The sequence below is a fragment of the Eupeodes corollae genome, chromosome 3 (genome assembly GCF_945859685.1).
Source record: "Eupeodes corollae chromosome 3, idEupCoro1.1, whole genome shotgun sequence".
Classification (NCBI taxonomy): domain Eukaryota; kingdom Metazoa; phylum Arthropoda; class Insecta; order Diptera; family Syrphidae; genus Eupeodes; species Eupeodes corollae.
Window position 1 is genome coordinate 115,770,074 of NC_079149.1, and position 21,391 is coordinate 115,791,464.

Consider the following 21,391-nt stretch of genomic DNA (forward strand, 5'->3'; position numbering starts at 1 on the left):
CAACGAAAAATGTTTAAAGAAATTGAATTACAAGTTCTCAGTGGATAATTTTGACCACCTCTTTCAGGAAACTCTTCTTGTCAAAATGGACTGCAAACTGTTGCAGCAAAGCGAATTTAAACAACTCAATATGGTGCTGAAACGTTTAATGTTTAATTTCTAGTAATGGGGTCGTTTTTTCTTCTCAAATGTCAAAATATGACAGATTTAAAAATTGACAGCTAATAGACAGCTGTCTATTCAAAATCAAGCTTCTTATTTGAAATCCCGTTACAACGTTGAACTGAGCGATTTTGAGCTACAAACATTTACATAATATAGCTTTAAGGTTTTGAAAGTTTATATATGTATGAAAAGTTGATTAAATCCTTCATAAATGCTTATACACTGTGTTAGGAGTTAGTTAAGAGTAGTTTTAACGAATTCTAATAAATACGACTGTTAAAATATAACTCTACAAATCTTAAGACTAAATGAATTCAATTATAAGCATTTCTTCATACACCAAAAGTAAAAATTGCTTTCTAATGGGAATGTACACATATGAAAAATTTAATAAATCTACTTAATTTTTACAATTTTTAGAATAAAATAAAAACTATGGAAATTTCATTTTTGAAAAAGTGATCAAAATAGAGACAATTTTAAAAAGTTCGCATTTAAAATGTGTTTCCATTTGATTTGTTGGTTTTCCGCGAACTGTAATATTAGGAACTATTAAAATAAATTCATTAATAAAACTTCTTACAATGTTTCTAATATTGTACCGATTGCCATTCGAAACTTGACAGCAGGTCTTAGTAGTAAATGACCTGTATTTATTTTTCGAAGTACACTTGTTTCCGAAAAATGATTTACATATTAACCATTTAGGAAATATTGAAAAATCGAATTGTTAATAAAAACTTAAAAACTAAAAAAAACTATAAATACAATTTCAAGTTAGGTTATGTGGTATATGTATATGTAGTATGTATGTACATTAGTAATGAAGTTGGTGAAGCCTCAGAACTTTTTAAGGTAGGTATAACTTTTTTCTAAGTATTCATCGCAAAGCCTTAAACCTTTATTGGGATGTCCTTCCTTTGCATTATTGGTGGGTTAGTAACTTGACAGAAGTATTTTTGTTTATATATATGAAACAAGGCGAGTTATAACATAGAACGTAGAATAAATAAGGACAAATTTGTATATGTCCATAACCAGCAGCGCAACAGATGGAACTTGTATACATTTCAACAAGGGAACGCAAAAAAAGGTACATAGGTAAAGGTACGCGTTAACTCACCCGTGGCTTATCATTCCCAAAGAGTCACTATTAAATTCAAGATTACGTACTGGTTGCGGGGTAACAGACCCGCGATACACGTACCTTCGGGATGTTGGTAATGTTAGCGATTGTGTTGGCGTTGTTCCGCCACTTCCACTTCCGCTTGTTGTGGCCGGTTGAATTGTGCTGCGATATCTATCGTTCCGATTGAAACCAATACCATTGATAGGATGATCCGGCTGTCAAATTTTTGAACTTTATATTTACAAAACAAAAATTAATCTGACGTTTGGTGAAAATTTACCTGGGTATTTCTCATATCTTGAAGTGAACTTCGATATGGGACGTTTCTTTGGAACGCATTATTAACACCAAGAGTACCATTTGTTGCTCCAGTTGTATAGCGCATACGAGGATCATATGTGCTATAACCGTTTTCGTTGTTGAATATATCTCGACGTAGTGGTGGTGGACTTTCTGATGTTTTATTTATACCTAAGCTTGATGATTTTTTCTTCAATCGAAATGATTTAAATGCCCTGTAAATAACAAAAAAATACAAACAAAAATAAATCTAGTCAATTATGTTAATACTCATTTCGTGATCTGTCTTAATTTCGAAACGTTTATCAGTAAAGTAGGTATGTAAGGAGAAAAAATATAGGCAAAGTCCGATATTTAGTTTTAAGCATGAAACTTACTAACAATTTGATAATTAAACACTTTACTAAAATGATCGTATAATTTTTTAATATTAACTTTTTAGTGTCATAATACAGTACATTTCTAATTGGACTCTAACTGAAAGGGGCCTAAAACAGTTCATAAACGATTTTTTTGTCATATATTAATGTCAAATATCAGTTGCTAGTATGATACTAAAAATTAAGGTGTAGCCATTTTGTGATTTTAACTTTAGTACAATTTTAATGATATACCTCCTCTAGTAGTTACCAAAAAAAGGAGGGGTTGTGTAGACTATTCCTCATATCTTCCAAATTAGATCTGTTTACTTACTTTAATGAGACATTCCGTCGATTTCGTGTCAAGTTCATTAACGCATTCTGCAATAGTGAAATCAGTTAGTCTGCTATTACACGATGAATCTAGATGCATGCGACACTTCGAACAACATAAGTGCAAAAGAGAAAAAAAAATCGAAAACATGAGACGCAAGAAAATCGACCTGTGTCGCACGGGTAAAATTTTCCTTGCGACAATTTGACGTTTCTCTGTTCTCTTATTCGTATTTTTGCTATTCGCTTTCATATGGCTTCGTTGTTCGAGAAGCAAACTTCGACGGACAGTTCATTTTGTAGAAATCTATGTCTTTGTTTTTTGACTACGCAAAATTGTTGTCAATATAAATCCTTTCTATATATAATAAAACCCATAAATTTTACAAAACAAAATGTTTTTTATTGATTTTAAAGAATAACAAAATTTTCTCGATTAATAAAAATTAAACAGACAAACAAACAAGTCGATGACGAAATAAAAATTAAAGAGAACTGTCAAAATAGATTCATGAATCTAGTTTCAACGTGTAATAGCACTTGAGAAACAGGATAGGATCACAAAGAAGAATTCGAAGATGTCGCATGCATCTAGATTCATCGTGTAATAGCAGACTTATCACTTATTTTAAGTGAAACTGAAGGTGACAGTTCAAGTGCCCATGTTGTTTAGATTTATAGATTTATGCAATTTTGACATCACAACCAAAAAAAAACGCTGTCGATAAAGGATAGTTAAATTCTACTGTCAATTTTGTTTGATACTTTTAATAGAAACTAAAGGTGAAAGAAACTGTTGATAAACGATAATTACATTTTATTGGAAATTTTGTTTAATAGTTTTTCATTTTTTGTAGAATGTCGTTTCTTGCCTCAAACAGCTAAATAAAAAAGGCATTTTTGTTCTCCTTGACAGGACACAACAATCTTCTTAAATTATACATCAATTAAGAAAAAACATAAATCATGTTCACGATACTCAGCCAGGAACTGAATTTTTATTTAAACTAAAACCTCAAGTTCATTAACCAATTAATTTTCTTCTACAATAATTATTGTGCATCATTTAGTTTATTAGATATAAACAACAAATTTATGTTCTAATACTAAGTAAACGACTGACTGAGCAAAAGTTGACGGAAGAAACGTCATACAATTGAAACTTGCAAAATTCAAAGTAAGATCATTTGCCGGATGTTATCTATGTCTGAGATCTACAAAGATCCACCATAGTGTGGATAATCAAAGTCAGCTGAAAATAATGCACTTTAAGGCAAGTCCATACTATACTTATTCTACAAATACCTCTATAAGACCTAATGTAACTATTCTGGATGTTGTTTATTTTAATGTGACGTAACAAATAGTGATCAGCTTTGAAGTACTTTACACTCATGTGAATATCATTTAGCATCAATTTAAGCGCGACTTGCTGTTTTGTTTGCTACTTGACCTCATAACAGATGGATTTTCTAGATATAGCTAGACTTAAAGTTTATATAAGCTTAGAAAATAGCAGATATGTATAGCATGTATAAGTAGGTAAGGTACTTATAGAAATGAAAATGAATATAAGGAGGGTGTTCGTATAGGAGATATTAGATGTCAGGGTCTTAACTATGTTTATTTATGTAGATATATGTATATTACTGAAAAGTGAAGTTTCATTATCTATATCATGTGAAAATTTACTTCATACAAATTGGTTGCTGGTTTGACACATTGTATGATAATTTTTATAAATGTTTGAAGTATTGAAAACCTATGTATATGTGGATACAATTATCTTAATTGTGATTTTAGTTCAAGGTTAGTTTGAATAAAAATGTAACAACATAGACGCAAGTACTTGCTGTTTCAACTAAATAGCTAACTAAATTTACATTATTTATAATATTTTGATAAATCAGAAAAATATCAGTTAAGACAAAAAAAGGGAAAAAGTGTACTCAAGACGCTCGAAATGACTTTATTTCTTTTTAAAACTAAATTTAAAATAAAATATACAATATAAAATAAGAATAAAGTTTAAAATTCCATGAATTAAGATCTTAGAAAAAGTCAATAAATATGTAAAATCATCCATACAGAATGTCAAACAAATAAATCTTCTTTGTATTGTAGTTGTTGTTCAGTTTAGAAGAGATTACTCGAATTAAATTTAAAAATTTGGTGTTCAAGAATTGGGCTTTTAGCATTTTTCTGAAAGTATTGAAAAGTCTGAGGAAAATAAGGCATTCGTTTGCATATTATCTATAATTAAGTTAAGTTGGAAAATTCTGAAAATAGGCCTATATAAGATATGGTTCATTTCAGAGTTGGAAACTAAAGTAATTGCAATAATTTAAATAATTTCAATTGCTTGTAATTGAAATATTTATATACTTTTTCAATTGTAATTGAAGATTTTTAATTACTAATTAAAGCATCAATTACTTGCAAATAAATTACATAATTGTGATTGAAAACGAAAGAAATTATCAAAAAATCATTAATGATTGCTTTTTGAATTAATCATTATACAAATATAAAATTTTATTTTTATCAAATACACTTAACTTAGCATTCAAAAATAATTTCCAAAAGTACTTAGTTATTTTATGTGTGCTATTTTACTTTTATCAAGTTTTTTAATTTGTTCCCAATGGTTTGCCAATTGAATTCTATTTGATTTAAATAAATATTATTTTATTTTATTAGTAAAGAATATATTTTTTTTATTGTAAAATAAATTAGTCATTATAAAACATATAATGAATTTCAACAATTTAAAGGTTCTTTCCATAAAGCACTTTAACAAATTCACTAAAATTTTTAATTACACTTAAATAATAAATTATTATTTTTCATTTACAAGTATAAGTAATTGAAGTTTATATTTTTCAATTAAAATTAGAAGTAATTAAAAAAAATATTTGTTTTGATTGTTGTACATGTAATTGTAATGAAATAACGTCAATTACTAATTACTTGCAATTGAAATGGAAACTTGAAACTAATTGCTAAAGTAGTCATTATTATTTTCTAAATCTGCCCATTATTAACAAAAAGTAGGTTTCGTTAATTTGGACATAATGACTTCAAGATACGTTATTTCTTTTTCTATACTTAAAAAAAGGTTTTTTTGGAAATGCGATTGAAAAGTTTTCTTTGCTCATTAATCTACTGCTTCAAGATACGTTATTTCTTTTTCTATACTTAAAAAAAGGTCAAAAGTAGCAATGATTTTTTTTTTTTTTTTGAAATGCGATTGAAAAGTTTTCTTTGCTCATTAATCTAACTTTTTTCCTTTTTATTTTCAACTATTTATCCTACAGATCCACTAAAAAATGACAGGAGCCCCTGTCATCGACTTGCTTAGTACTTTTGTTTAAGTACCTTCCAGGAATCGAGGCTGAATCTTTTGCTTGCATTTCAACTGTCCATTATTATTTTATTTTTCAATTCAGTGTATGACTAAATGGCACTGTTTAAACAAATTTTTACACATCCATAAATTATATAGAAATAAGATATAAAAACAAGCGAGTGCTGAAACTTTTAAGCGATTTAGACAAAAACTATTTTAAGGAGAAGAATCTCATACCTCAAATTCATGTATTTACTACACTTGAAGTATATAATTAAATTAATTACTTTCTACACTTAAAAGTTAATGCTATAAAACAACAGACAGGAAATATTTGTATTTTTTTTTCAAAACCACTTTAAAAATTATTTTGAAACAAAAAGAAAATCAAGTGTTTTTTTCTCTGTCCTTCAAAGTAAAAATAATATCAATCCATTTTAACAATGCTGACATTGTACAGAATTTAATAGATTCAACTCAAAATCATTCGATTTGATATTTACAACACCTACTTTAAAAATCATTGACATCAAATATTTGGCACTCTTCGAAGCTATGCATGTAGATTATAGGTAGATGAACTTCTATAATATACAAATATATGGTGGTCTGAACCTCTACCAGATGTTGTTATCGACATCAACTTCAAGCTTCGACATTACCTGAATATTTTCATGCTTTCAATCGATAAACTTATTGCCTTGATTTTCCCATATTGAACACGTGAAAATGAGGTTTTGTTTTCTAACATCTGTAGAATAAAAAATACAAAAAACAAACCGTCTAATATATACTCGCAAAAATGAATCTGGCAATATAGCAGTTTTGTTGCCAAAAAAATGTTTTGGCCTTTTGAAAACCTGGACATGTGCCAATGCACGACCAGAACTTTGGATGACGACACGAAAATTTATTCGAGTATGATTATGTGTTGTGCACAGAGAAATAAAAAGTCAATATTACTTTTGTCTGATCACATTATATGAGGCTATAGGGTTCTCTTAAGGTAGCTTATAGATTTCCCTTAGCTGCATTATTTAAAAAATAAATTCAATAAACTTTATGTGTATAAAGTCATATGTACATATTTGCACAATAATTTCTATTCCAATTCCAACACAAAAGAATTGTACTGCAAACATTAAAATCGATTGGTTCATATTCAATTCAAATATTTCTTTTTATTCGAGCACCAGTATTCTAGAGCTGATAAAATATCAGTTGCAGTTGTTTTAATTTAATCTTTTGAGTATTTTTCAATTTGGTACGAATAAACAAAATGTACTCAAGAGATTAGATTTCGAAATAAGAGGAGGGGAATCACTTCTTAATGTGGAGCAACTACTGCAATGAAATCGAAGTTTTTCAAAGTGCTTTGTTGCTTAATATCAATAGTGTTGGAACTGGCGCCAAATATTGTTTTTTATGTCTGATTTTTTCATTCTCATCCAAAAAAATACATATAAACAATACAACAAAGCAAAGGTTGTTAGATTTAATAATTTTAAGTAAATAATACACTTCTGATTTAAGTTGTATATCTATATCTCATAAGAACCTTTCAAGACACTTTTCAAAAAGTTAATAATTAAAAAGCAATGTCCAAATTTTTTGTTTAATAATGCGGTAGAGTTCTCCAGTGAAATCTGTAAATATTCCAAATTTCTACTTTTTTAAGTTCTATTTGGCAAAACAAATTAATTTTTTTTTGCTTTCAAATTGAATTTTCAAATTTTTCGAGAGATTTACGTTTCTTTGTAGTAACTTTTGTCTATAAGTTTGATTTGAGGTGTACAAATTGTATTTAAAATATTTAAGTATTTAATAAAATACAGAAGCAGTTCTAAATGAATCATAGTTGATACATTAAATTTGTTTTTTTCTATCAAAGCTCATCAAACAAGAAGAAATTTGAAGGAACATTTGACAGCTACAGTTACAGTGACACTAGTTTCACCGATAAAAGCACTGACAAAATTATAAAAAACAATCTCTTTTAATAGTAATGATAACGAAATAATAATTTATAATTGGGAAATCTCAAAAAAAAGGTCTTATTTTTCTGACATTTTTAATACTTATCATAGTTAAATGAATCAGCATCGTACTAAATGGAAAACAATTGTTCCATAACATACAAATAAAAACGTACTAAATACATTCGTACTAAGAATTTTTGCTATGTTGGCAACATCGTTCACTATTGTTTAATAAGATATTTATTTGCTTTTTATTATGAAAAGTGATCCATGTTGTGTATAGCTTTAATACAAATGTTGATTGTATGCTTTAAAGCGGAAGTTTTTTATGATGTACGTGATGGCAACCCTACTTGGATGCCAACATAAAAATTATAATTCACACTAAATTAAAATCTAAGAAATATAACATTTCAAAATGTTTGAGCTTAAAACTTACTCATAGTATTTATTGTTTGGTTGCCTGCAACGACCCAAACTCCTGCAATTGCCAAACCTGATATAATACAAAAGTATACAACAATAAATCTGTTTAAGTACAATACTTTTCAATTAGCTCAATTTTGATTTATAAATTATAGTACCTAGAAAATAAGAAGTATCCAAAAACTATTCTATGCTTGTAAGTTCCCAAGCACATGTGATTCCTTAAAAGATAGTTAGGAGAACTTTGTGCGTAGTTCTTGAGTATAAGTAGCTACTAGCACAATAATGGCTTCGTACTCGAATTTTTGTAAGTATCTACAATTACAATTACTTTGTACGTATACTTAAAAATTTCAAGTTTAAGTTTAAGGACTTGTACTTGTTTAAGGGTGTTACTCTTTTAATTACTTCATTTCTTCAATTTCATTTGTACTTCAGTTCATTCCTTATTCTGCAGTTAGTTTTAATTTCCTTTATTTCTAAATGTTATTTCAGATAAATAAAATTTACTTTAAGACAAGTCCCTAAAAAAACATGTATTACTCGGTACTCGAGGAATTAAAAAAAAACATAGATAAAATGGGGGCACTTGCGGAATTGAAAAGTAATCCAAGAACATACTTTTAAAACTTTAAGGTGGAATTTATAATACAATTCAAGTTTTAGAATACCAGTACTTAAAATTTTAAAGTAAAAGTACAAAGTATTAGTACTTGTTATTTTTTTCAAGAGTAATTCTTGTCATGAAAAGTGCTTTCCCAAATTTGCCATTCGAAATCGGCTTAAAACTGTAGGCCCCTTCCATTCCTGACAACAGTACTCGAACACAGAAATGGTTGAGAGTTGAAAGTTACTAGGCCCTAGTTCTCAAACGGACTGTTGCGCCACCCAATTTATCTATTTATTTATTATTTAAAATTCATGAATCAAAAACTTGTACCTGACTCTGGTGTCAGCCTTATAAACTTTTTTTTCAGTTTATCTTCCATTTAACACCAATTTTAACATTGAGTGTTCCAATAAATATGAAAAAGCTGAATACTTCTGTAAGGTTTTTATCTTTTACTTGGATCTATCAGGAACTAAAATTCTTTTACCTCATGAGCAATGTGTCGAAAGACGCTGTCACGCGCCACTTGGGCTAAAATATAAATGGGTTGAAACGCTTCTTATTCATTTTTCGAATTTGGGTATTATGTTCTAGAATATTAGAACTTTTTAGATTACTACGAGAAAACCCCACACGAGTGCATTGAACAGCGTTACGCCGGTTTGCATCGGTGCTTAAGAATTTTACAGGAGTAATTGAAGTCCCGTGGCAAGATGCTTAGGACTTTGTTAACTTAGTGTGCGGGTATGGGTTTAGTAAGTTTGTTGTAAGTTATGGTTAAGTAGGCTTATTTTATGAATTTTGTCTAGCTCTATTACATTTTTAAGAATGAACCTTACAAAAATGCACAGGACTGTAATGTCAAAGGTGTTGGGTTCAATCCCTGGCTGTGCCATCTTAAAGTTTGCGGGTACTGCCTCTTACGGGGAATTGACAAATCCTTTAAGAGTAATTCTTATCATACGAAGAGCTGTCTCTGATAAGCCGTTCGAATTCGACTTAAAAACTGAAGGTCCCCTCCATCCCTGACACAACTTTCCCAAAGGAATTTTTAAGAGTTGTAAGTGACTACACCCTGGTCTTATACAAGTCGTTGCCTAACCTAATTTATTATTTAAAAATAAAAAAACAAAGTCCTTTAGAGGGTTTGATATTAAAAAAAAAGGTAACACCAAAATTCATGGCATGCTTAGCCAAATTAAGCTTTTGCTAATATTTTATAGCTGCTGATGAACACCTATAAAGTAAACCAATAATATTTTATGTTATGCTATGTTTTTAGTATTCCCAAATGGTTTAATTTATAAGCACCTTTTTAGCTCTGAGCTTTATCTTGACATTTTTAGTATAACTTATAGTTTTTTCACATGTTATGTTTCAATATTTTGACCACCTAACTGCGGCATTAGTGGAATTTCTAATAATCATACGAACAAATCTACAAAAGACACTTTATACAAATATTAAAAAAAAAAATGGTTCAGGTGTTGTCGGACATCTGCTTTATTCACGGTCAGTTATGGTGGTATACAACAAACCTATAATTAAAAACCAATTACCTCCGACTTGATATATAAAAATGTCTATGAAAAATGTACATATGTATATAAATAATTTATTTTAAGGGGATACCCCGATAAAATTGGTTGTTCTAGGTAAAACCAAACACGCAATGGATATAAAATACAGTTCGTAAATAGAAAGTATAATAATTTATCTTAATAAAAATTAAACATTTATATCGATTTTTACTTACCACATATCCTTGAGACCGCCCAATGAGAAACTATTTCGTCTGCCCTGGCCATCTTTTGAGTTTTTATTAATTTGCCAAAATCTCAAGCGTTTGTGATTATCGTCTTCGTAAAATGGATTCAAATGCTCCGGGTAATTGTAGACTGACACTTGACTTGTGGAACGTCCGTTTCTGACAACCATCAAGTCACCGTTAACACTCATTGTGTCCGGTGCAGTTTTGTATCTTTTCTATTGAATTGTGTTGGCTTTGTTTGTTTTGGTTTGAGAAATTTCTTTGTGGAGGAGTTCGCGCGCGTTTATTTTTTCTTTTTGTTCACATTTACGTTCATATAAAATGTTGGCACATTTATGTATGAATGAATGAACTGTTTCTATAGTCGGGCTTTTTGTTTAGTTATTTTAAATTAACCTGCAAAAAAATAAAAGTTGAACAAAATGCGATTAGATTGTTGCAAAATTAGGTGCATTTATTTATAAAGTTAATACAAAAAGATTCAAACGAAATCACAGTTATTTCAAATAAATGTTTCTATTTTTGTTTGGTTGTTTTATTCGTAGTTAATATTCGTTAAGCGAAACCAAACGAGGTGCAAAAAACAAGAATAATCTACATAAAATATTCGTAATTCGTATCTTAAAGTAGGTTATCGTAATAGTAGCCGCACCAATGAGTTTAAAGACAATTGGCGCGAAACCAAATGAACTAATCCAGGCAATACAAAAATAAGTACAAAAATTAAATGCACGACTGCGTCGTACGTATTTCCTTGTTTGGCTTATATTTAAGAAGATTTATTATGAAATAATTGAGAATTAATTGGAGAAAAATTGCTGAACCAAAATAGTTCTTATTCAATTTTCGAGCATGGTTTTCCTTATTTCTAACTTAACTTTGGACCCAGAGATATAATAACGGGTTATATTTTAGACGTGTTGTTTTCAGTCTGGCAACACTTTTTTCGGAGTTGATCTTTATGACAGATGCTTCTTGATTTATGCTCAGTTTAGTTTGTCAATTTATTACCAAAGCGAGGATCCAAGTGACCCGAATAAGTCCATCCGGCATATTTGATCTATCCACTTAATGGAAAATTTTGCGAGCGTACAAAATCCAACACTTCTGCAAGAGTTGTCGGAATTCGTTTTTAAAACATAATGATTATTATTATTATTATAAAGCTGAGTTCTTGTCCGTAACGTTAAATTATATTCGTTTTATTTTTTCGTGAAAACACAACACGTCTAAAAATATTCTTTATTATAATATTTGTTTTACAATTTATGACTTTGTTGAAATGTCCACCGCGAACAGATCTATACAAGTCGTTTTCTTGATTCCTATTCCGAAATGCTGTAAATTAATGGGGCTATTATTTGTAATAACCACGTAAATCAAATTGATTTTTAAGTAAATCAATTATTACACTCAATATGAGGCTTCCAGCACCCATTAAAGTTGTCCAATTTATATTTCTCAGATCTCCGAGATTTCCATATTGTCATACAACTTTCTAACTTCTGTGAGAGATCTCAGAACAGAATTCGTATGATTTGATTAAAAGGGATGAATAGAAATGCAAACCTTATTTGATTGGTAGATGAGAATGATTAGGGAATAGTGTTTCTATTTCATTCTCATGTTTTGTTAATCCGTCAGAGAAAATTCTCAGAAAATTAGAAATATAAACTGGCCAAGAGTCTTCGTTTGGTAACACACCCAGCATTGACATTGACAGTTTAATCATTGGTTTAAGGATGTGTTCACGGTGAAAAGAAAAAGTTAACAAGGGATTCAGTTGGAAAATTCAACTACTACAAACTAAATTCATTTCAATCGTTGTTGAATACTTAACTTTTGGTTCAGAAATTACATCTCAAGTAAAAACATGCAATATTCTAAATATTTAATTTTAGTTCAAATAGAATGATAAAGTGTTGGTTGTTTTTCATTTAAGAAAAATACAGTATGAATAAATCTATTACAATTTTGTATTTTCAATTATGGATCGTAGATGAAACTTTGGACTTGGTTAAAAGAATTAGAAATCAAGAATTTTAAAAACCATATAAGGTAATTGGTTGTTTAATAATCGAAACAAATCAAAGAATGATTTAAGACTTGAATACAATTTCTCGTAAGAATCCATCAGCATTAGATGATCGTCACAACCGATCTATGACCACCCACCTAATGTTTGATTGTTGATATTCTCTCTATGGTCTATATCTTCAATATAATGTACAATAATTGAGAATTGACGACCGACTTTAACGTGTGCTACTGTGTAATAATATTGCTCAATGTTTATTCTTTCTTCTGATTGCAATTAATTTGCATTGTTGATAGCAAATTGATGCGACACAGAAAGATCATTGCGTTGTCGTTGTCGTCTTCGTCGCTCGGTTGCTCTCCGTTGACGTTGGTTGTGTTCTGTTGTGACGCTTGATGGGAGACAGTATATCGTTTAAAATGTTTATTGTTTATTAATTTACTTATTTCCTCAAGTCATATTTTTTAATGTTTTTTTTTTCTTTTCGTTTGAGGTAAAGAAGCACAATGACATTTAGTAAACTTGACTATAGTCATCTTGGTTTTTAATAGTATCTTCGTAATCTATAGTGTCATAATTTCGTAAAAGCTGGTGCAAAGATGTGTTTTTTATTTTAAAACAATGAGTCTTCAAAATAAAAACAAAGAATCCATTGTCTTGTAGCGCTTTTTGTATATTGTTGAAATATGGCTACAGTTTAAAAAAGTCCTGTGAGAATAAATATTTTTAAAATGGCATTCCTTAGAGGATATCAGTTTCATTGTTTACCAATAACGCAAAACTTTGTTAAAAATATTCAGAAATTATTAATAAAAATAAGCAGTAATAATGCATACGCAAACAAAATACAATTCTCTACTAAACATTTTGACATTGACAATAGTTCTGTTGGCTTAAGGGTGCGTTTGCAGTGAATTTTTTAAGTTTCCAAGTTCAAATTTGAAATCGATTTATATATTCTTTAACCTACATTTTAAAAACCTTATAGGCCGCAATTAATGTTAAATTGTTTTTTTTTTTTTTTGTGGTCCCATTCTTAATTTGCATCTTCAAACTTAAAAAAAAGAAAACTGCCTACTATTTGACTCTGCTCTAAATTCCATACACATTGCATAGATGCCAAATAAATTGCTAATTTTTCGTTTCAAGGTTTGATCTTTGATTTACAAATTCGGATCAGAAACGCCGACTGCGAAAACGGTGGCGCTTCTTCATAGCGCTGTGATTGTTTTTAAGAAGCATATCAGGGGCGGGTAGAGGTGATTTGTTGATAAAGTAATACAAAACAATAAAATATTTGTTCAGACTTATTTTATAGTTCTAAATATTGATAGATTGATCGTCTTTTTTAAGGTTTTAATAATGATTTATCTTGTTAAAGAAATTACCTGCAATTTATTTTTCAAAAATAAGTGTTACCCACAAATATTTCCGTACCTCGAATTAATTCCAATATTGGTGAACTTTGCTGAAGAGTTCCATTATTTGTGCTTAACGTTCTCAAAAAAAAGCTTTAGGGAAAAGAGAGATATGAAGTTCAGTTTTTTTTTTTAATTACTCGAAAATTATCAAACATTTTTAAGATTCAGGTTTTTAAAAATTGAGAATTGAATTTTTAGTATTCAAAATAGAGGTTGGTTCTTCTTGAGGTTTGATTTATAATGTAAAATAAAATACATGAGTTTAAAATTGAATTTTAATTTGTAACATCGGTTGAAATAACGAGTCATACATTTTAGCATTAAAAGTGATATTATGTACAAATGGTGGTCCATTCTGAAAATACAACTTTAGACAAATCGTTTGAGCATAACGACTGGTATTTTGCGAAGAAATGTTTGCTTCCAAAGCGTCAATTGCAGCTGTCTTATTTCTGAAAACTTGAAAATAAGTCCAAAGATTTGATATCGCACAATCTAGTCAGCCATGTTATATCAAGTGCTTACCAAAACGATTTCTCAACAAGTGCATTGTTTCATGTGCTATCTTGTTGAAATCAGAGTTTATCAAGGGCTTGAATCTAACAAGCAAATAGACCGATAACATGAATTTATAAAGCAGCACATTAACCACCTTATTTTAACAAAAACTACTAACCAATGATTCCACCAGCACATAAATCACACCTTTCCATTCTTTTTAATGGATGTAATGGTTGCTCGCTAGTACTCTTCGAATTGGTCATTAGCCCAAATACGACAATTGTGTTTATTAACGCACAACATTTCAAGATAAAACACTTAATTTTATTTAAGTTTTTCCAAAGCTCATTCACTGGTGATACAACACCAATTTTTATTGCATGATGACTTCCCAAACGGCACTGAACAAACATGACAAAGCAGTTTGAAAGAAGTCACTCGTCATCTGTCAAAAAGCATATTGAAATTGAGATCTAACTTATAATAAGAGTAATAAAGAGGAAACAGTACCAGTTTTGGAGGAAAATAAAAACTTTGGACTGCTAAGCCTTAGAAATGAATTGGCGTACAACTTTCATTAATGTGGAGTCATTTGGTCGATCACTTCTTGTAATTCATTTAACAAAATTTAAAAAAAAAACATAAACTTGAACACACCTCAAAAAAGTGTGACATAACCCCACGTTTTCGACAAACTGTATTGAAAAAATGTTATACTTTTTTTGTGTAGAATATGTGTATGTACAGATATGGACATTAAAATAGAAACACCAATCAGAGTTTTAAAAATTCAACTTTTTATTGACTTAAAAAGATTTCTTTCTCCAAGTTTGGTCTTCATTTTCTTATTTTTTTCTTTCAAACTAAAATTACCCATTATTCATAGTAAAATTATAACTTAAAATATAATAAACTCATAAATGTAAAAAAGGAACAAATTTCTTGGACATTAAAATAGATACATAGATTTAAAAAAATTAAATTAGATGCAAAGCTATTCTGTATTTAAAAATTATTTTAATATCTGGTAGCCTGGCCCTTAGTTTTAATTATAGTGTTATATCTGTTGGACATTGAGTCATTGGCAGCATCTGTCAATTTAAATATTGTACCACTCCGGTTGAACCATCCCCACAGTTCGGGATTATTTTTTGTTAAATGTTTCCCAACCGAGTATTTTTAATCTTCCCCAACATGTTCTTTGGGATTAAAGTCAGGCGATTTTTTGGTCCTTAAAATACTTTTGGGCAGATTTGGTTGTGTGCTTAGGGTCATTGTCCGGCTGTAGAACACGGGCATGTTCTCGTCCGCATAAGGCAGCATCGTTTCCTTCATGTATTCACTTTCATATTTTAAATCATTGAGGGTAACTCAATCAAATGTATTGGTCCAACGACATACCAAGAAAATTAACCCCAAAGTATGGTACTGCATGCCGTCACAATTCTTGACCGTTTTCTGGATGTATATGTTATTCATACAAATTAAGCCTTCTAACGGTTTGTCTGCCATCACTCCCTAACAAATTTAGAAGACTTGTAAGGATCTTTTTTTGAGGCGCAAATTATCTTTCAGTCTTCTCTTGGGGTTGTTTTTCTTGGCTTTCGCAATCAACTTTCGAGATCTGCTCATTATTCTTGCTATTTTTACCACTTCGTAGAACTAAAACGACAGCTTTCTCGTGTATAGGGAACAATGCTTACCGCGACCCATGTTTACGTTAGAATTAATTGCAATATTATTAAAATAATTTGAATTTACTTCCTAAAGTGTTTTATAAAAATAGTAAAAATATTAAAAAGTAATGTTTTTGATACTGGTTAAATATTAAGGTCCGTGTTCCAATCCCGCTACTACTTTTAATGCATGTTGTTGGTTTTACTCAAGCAACTGTCTCTGTGTCTATTTTAATGTCCATATCTGTAGATTCCCAGAGTTCTTACTCCTTCGTCTTTCAAGTAGAAGCAACATTTTATTTTCAAAAATAATTTCGATAACGTCGGAAACTTATAACAGATATTAATACAAATTGCTATGATTACAAATATGAGCGAAATATTTTGAAATTCGAGAAAGAAAAAGCAAATTCTTTTGTTTTTTTAAACGCTGCGCTCTAACCACGACGCTTCTGCAACAAAATCACTATTTTTAATAATTGATTGATTTAAACTTGAATTACATACCTATGAAACTAATACCCCTACCAAACAGCCATTAAATAATATATAAACAAATCATATTAGTATAAAATGACGAAATCCTATAGCCTGTTAAATATTTGAAAAATATAATCGAAATGATTATTTCATAAACGAATGAATTGAAATTATTATTATTATTCTGATGTACATAGGATTTGATAATAATTCTAAAAATAATAATTACCAACCTCAACAATATTTTATTTTCATTCAAAGCAAAAAAAAAATAGATTCACTTTCATATGAATTATATAGAAACAGAAATGCTTAATAACATTATACGAAGACAATGCGTCGTACGCTTACAGTCTTATTATTTTTCTTTTAATTTCCAATAACTTGAAAAGCTCATTTCAAGTGCATTTCGAACATGTTCGATTAATACTTGTACCTACAAGTATGTGGGTTATAGATTTGCGTATGAAAATTGCCTCCACATCCGACTTCTGAGTCCTAAATCAACTTTAACTATGTGCTGTGCACACCCAGACTCAAGGCACATTGCCAATTTGTATTCTTTTTTTATTTAATTTCTTTTCTTTCCAAATGAACTCAAAAATGTTTTTCTTTGAAATCGATGAACATGCTTAGAATATGCAGAATAGAAAATAAAAACAATTTTGAAAACAAAAATTCAAATAGCTCTGTACAAAAAACTAAAATTACAAACAATCAGACGTAAATAGATGATAGTGAGTCTAGTCGAGTCGACTTGAAGAAGACAAGTGAAGTGAGCCAAGTTCCTTTCACATGATAAAGTGACCAAAGAATAAACGAATGAACTATAGGCAAGGCAGGTACAAGTACAATACGAAAAAAGAAAATTTTATTTTTAGATATATTTTTAGTTGTTTACATTCATTTTTCTAAACATTGCTTTTTATGGCCTTTAATGTAAACAGACATTTTTGGCGTTTCATCTCTGTTGGTAGTAGGTTCTAATAAAATTGGCAGTTTACTATTAGAACTCCTACCAACATAACACACCAGGGGCCAAATCATTAATTAATCACGTATAACAAATTTTAATAGGAGATCTAATCCGAGCAACTTGAAGAATTTGTATCTTTTACAAAATCAAAGGGCACCGTAGTGCCCAGGCAAGTTCTGGCACTACTTCCTTTTTGTAGGGACAAACTCAAATGGTTTTCAAACTCCTCTAACTTCAGATCAAATTTAACAGGAAGTTCAAAGTTGCAAAACTTACTACACTACTCGAATTCATGGATCTCAAAATATTCCAGCTTCAGAGTCAACAGAGTTTTTGAGTTACAGCACTTTAAAAATTACAAAAACTATAACTGACTAACTGATCGATCATCAAAATTATGAAGAACTTTCCTACATTGCAGAGTCTTGTTGTGCAAGGAAAAATAATAAGTATTGAACGATTACCTGCTGAAATTGGATGGGTTTACTTGGAAAATTTTCAATTGCTTTATTATTATTGACATTTTAGTATTTTTAAACTCGGTAAGTGAGCCCATCGCTTTAAGCCAGTAAACATTCAAAAGCAATAATCTGCTATTATTAAAAGATTTCTTATTTTTAGATCTCATAATTTTGCAGCAGACTTTTTAAAGCAGAACTTGGCTCCTTTTTTTAAAAAATTAGTTTTTGGTGTAATCAATGTTATCCTGATATGTATGCTGGTGAAATGTGGATCACATGTATATTCATTAATTAAACGTGTTAAGTATTACTTTGTTTAGAAGTTAAGAATTAAAATTCGAAGTTTCCATAAAGTTCTTCGTCTGATTCTGATTTACTCATTCATTTGTTAACTCGTTAGTCATTTTTGAAAATGTGGTACTATATGTATTGAATATATTGCAAAATGTGTCTAGCATCCAACCTACGTTAAGATCTGTTTGTATAATAAGAGCAATAAATTAGAATAAACTAAATTTTAATAAAAGAAATAAACTTAAGCTTTTTGAATTTATCTTATATGTTAACAAGAAAATTTAATAAGAAAACAAAAAGAATAACAGAAAGAGCTTTTTTGAACTAGAAATGTCTCAATGTCTATATAGATACAGACTTCCGTTGAATTGCAGTCCACTCTCACACCTTCACCTTGATTTTTTTGTTTGTATATTTATTTTTATTATGAACCACCACCACCCACAATACAACATTATTCGCTGTCACAGTGAAATAAAGCACTTATAAAGATGATATAAAACGATAAACTAATGGATTAATTTATCATTACTTCACATTTTTTGAAATGTATAAAGTTAAAAAAAGTAGTGTTTAACTTAAAAATATTCTTATTCAATTTTTGAAGAATCGAAATGTTTTTGCAAAGTTTTTAAAAAGGTTAAAAAAGAATTTCTTTTGAAGATTTTTCTTAAATCTTTTTTAGATGGTTAACATTGAACAACCATTTTTTACTTTGGTATAAATAAGTAATGAAAAAAAAAACAAATAATTCGTGAAATTATGTGATGAACTGTTAATGTCTCCAACTAATAAATTACATAGTTTTGAAGCATTCTTAAATACTTATTAAAATGAAAACAAAAGTAACAATTTTTTAAAAGTGTATTCATAATTATGCATAAGTTACATATTTGGAACACTTTAAAAGAAAAAAGAAATTTGAACAAGAAGGGGCTTGTTATAGGTTTTAATCATTGAAGCAATAAGAAAAGTTAACTATTTTTGTTTGCGATTCAAATGAAGCTAATTTTTTGTTTTTATTAAAAATACACTTTATTTAACCCAAACCTTTTAATTTAGGTCATTTTAAATTTTCAATGATCAACTGCATTTTTTGAGTTTATAGCTCGTACCAACATTCCATTTTCTGACACCTGTCAGTTTTAGGTCGCTTATAGCGATTACTAATAATTTCAGTCATTTAACAAATTTTCCTTGAAATCCACCGAAAAATGTTTAATGACTGAAATCTTTCATTGGAATTGTGTAAAAGTGGAACGATTCGTTACACTTTAGAACATAAAAGTATCAGCTGTTTAGGAAAATTAATTTACGTCCGAAAAATTAATTTTTAGCGAAAAATAACTGCGCATTTACACTTTTTTTTAGTGTGATTTCAGATCGATCCGTATATATTTTTCATTTCTAATCAAAAGGAAACACAGTAAATATCAATTCAAAAAATTTTCCGGATTGGTTTAAATGATAGCTAGAAAATCCAATTTATTTTTTTCTTCAAAGATGCAACACCAATAATAGTTCTAAGTGACCCCTAATAAACGTGTTAGTTACAGCTATCATTAATATAGTCAATCTAGAAAATTCTTGGAATTTAAATTTTACTTGATTTATTTCTGATAAAAAATGCAAATTATGTATTGATCGGCTGGAAATTACTTTGTTGTGCTACAATGTTTTTTTTTTCTATTTTGAATCGTTGCTTTTGTTGAACATTTTTAGTAAAGTAGAGTAATCAAATCATTCCCTACTGATCTGTGTTCCAATTTTATGCAATCGAAATGAGATTTTTTCAATAATAGACATTGATCATGATCGCTATAACCGATCTGTTAAAAATATTAAGACTATTGCTTTGTATGTGATAACTGGCCCTTTATGAAGTTTCAGAAACCGCTAAAAAAAGTAGTACGATTTCTCCTCTAACTTTAGACGAAAGGCAGACGCTACCAAACTTATTCCTTGAACGATCACTTCACTTACAGACATTGATTATTGCATTGGCTTAGTTTAAATTTAGGATACATATCAAGTTCTTCACTCCAATTTATCGTAAGCGCCATAAGAAATTTTATAGTAAACAACAAATCAAAAGCTTACTGTTGGTCCTTGAAACAACTTGCATCCGTAGTCAGTTTTGGAAATTAATAAAAATAATTATGCTTAAGTTAAGACATGACAATAGTCTTCAAGGCTCTTTGTGTAAATAGCAAATTTTAATAATTGAGTAGTCTTTTGGTATTGAAAATGTTGCTTACGATAAAATGGCGGGAGGGGCCATAAAATATTTTCCATTGTTTTTCTCGATATTTATCAATTTCACCAACAAAAATGTTTTAATTGTAGACGAACATGACGAAAAATTTATATCGTATAGTATCCTTGTACGTTACTTAAAGTTTAATGTAATTTTTAGGATATGTTGGTGATATAATTGGTAGGAACTCAATTGAAGTAGGGAGGGACATTATTTTATCAATTTGTTTTCTAGAGTAAGAATCTTCTTAGCCTTGCTTTACAGTAGAGAGTATATAAATATAGTTGAATTCTTTAAGTGAGCTCACAAACTCACATAGTTGAATTCTATAGTGAGGTTATGAAGTTCACATAATTTTATCTAATAATTTTATTTATTTAAGTCTTTTGTTAAGTTGTAATATAAATCTATTTAAACATCTAAGCACACGTCTTTTAATCAGTGCGATCATCAGAAGAAAATCTGTCAGAATAATAATTTAAAAAAAAACGCACAAAAACAAGAAAGAAAAAAAGAAAACTAACTAAAACTAATAAAATGGGCAATTTTCAAGAAGAAATGGTAAGAAAACCTCTAGAAATTGAGATTCTATGAAAAAAAAGTTTATTAGACTACTACATTAACATGTGTGTTGAAGCGAGCTTCAATTCTTTATATACCTGAATCGAGTTGAAATGAGCTTGATTTAACTTGATTCCTGTCGGATATCAGAGTCGAGTCGTAATTTGAGAAGAAAAACCTATGTAGAGGTGTTGGTTTAACGGATAATGCATTATGGTCTGTTTATTTTCATGTTTGTGTACAAAAGATATAGTTTTGTTTTAATCAAATTACAAAAAAAAATGGATCATCAGTTCTTTATTGTT

The 21,391-nt window shown here is 29.4% G+C and overlaps 1 protein-coding gene and 1 long non-coding RNA gene across 3 annotated transcripts in view; one reads left to right on the forward strand and one right to left on the reverse strand.

Moving 5' to 3' along the window:
- LOC129948920 (uncharacterized) overlaps positions 1 to 21,391 on the reverse strand; it is a 33,968-nt gene that overhangs the window by 4,918 nt on the left and 7,659 nt on the right. Inside the window, exons 2-4 of one of the 2 annotated variants that reach the window (XM_056060071.1) lie at positions 10,407 to 10,817; positions 1,575 to 1,809; positions 1,373 to 1,509 (exon numbers count right to left, since the gene is read on the reverse strand). In XM_056060071.1, coding sequence (XP_055916046.1) covers positions 1,373 to 1,509; positions 1,575 to 1,809; positions 10,407 to 10,609 — 575 coding nt within the window. In that variant the 5' untranslated portion in view covers positions 10,610 to 10,817. Of the gene's footprint in view, positions 1 to 1,288; positions 1,510 to 1,574; positions 1,810 to 10,406; positions 10,818 to 21,391 lie in introns of both variants that reach the window. The other variant, XM_056060070.1, reaches the window with a different exon arrangement.
- On the forward strand, positions 16,588 to 18,513 carry LOC129948921 (uncharacterized). Its single transcript, XR_008781977.1, has 2 exons — positions 16,588 to 17,962; positions 18,135 to 18,513. It is a non-coding gene; the product is annotated as an uncharacterized LOC129948921 (long non-coding RNA).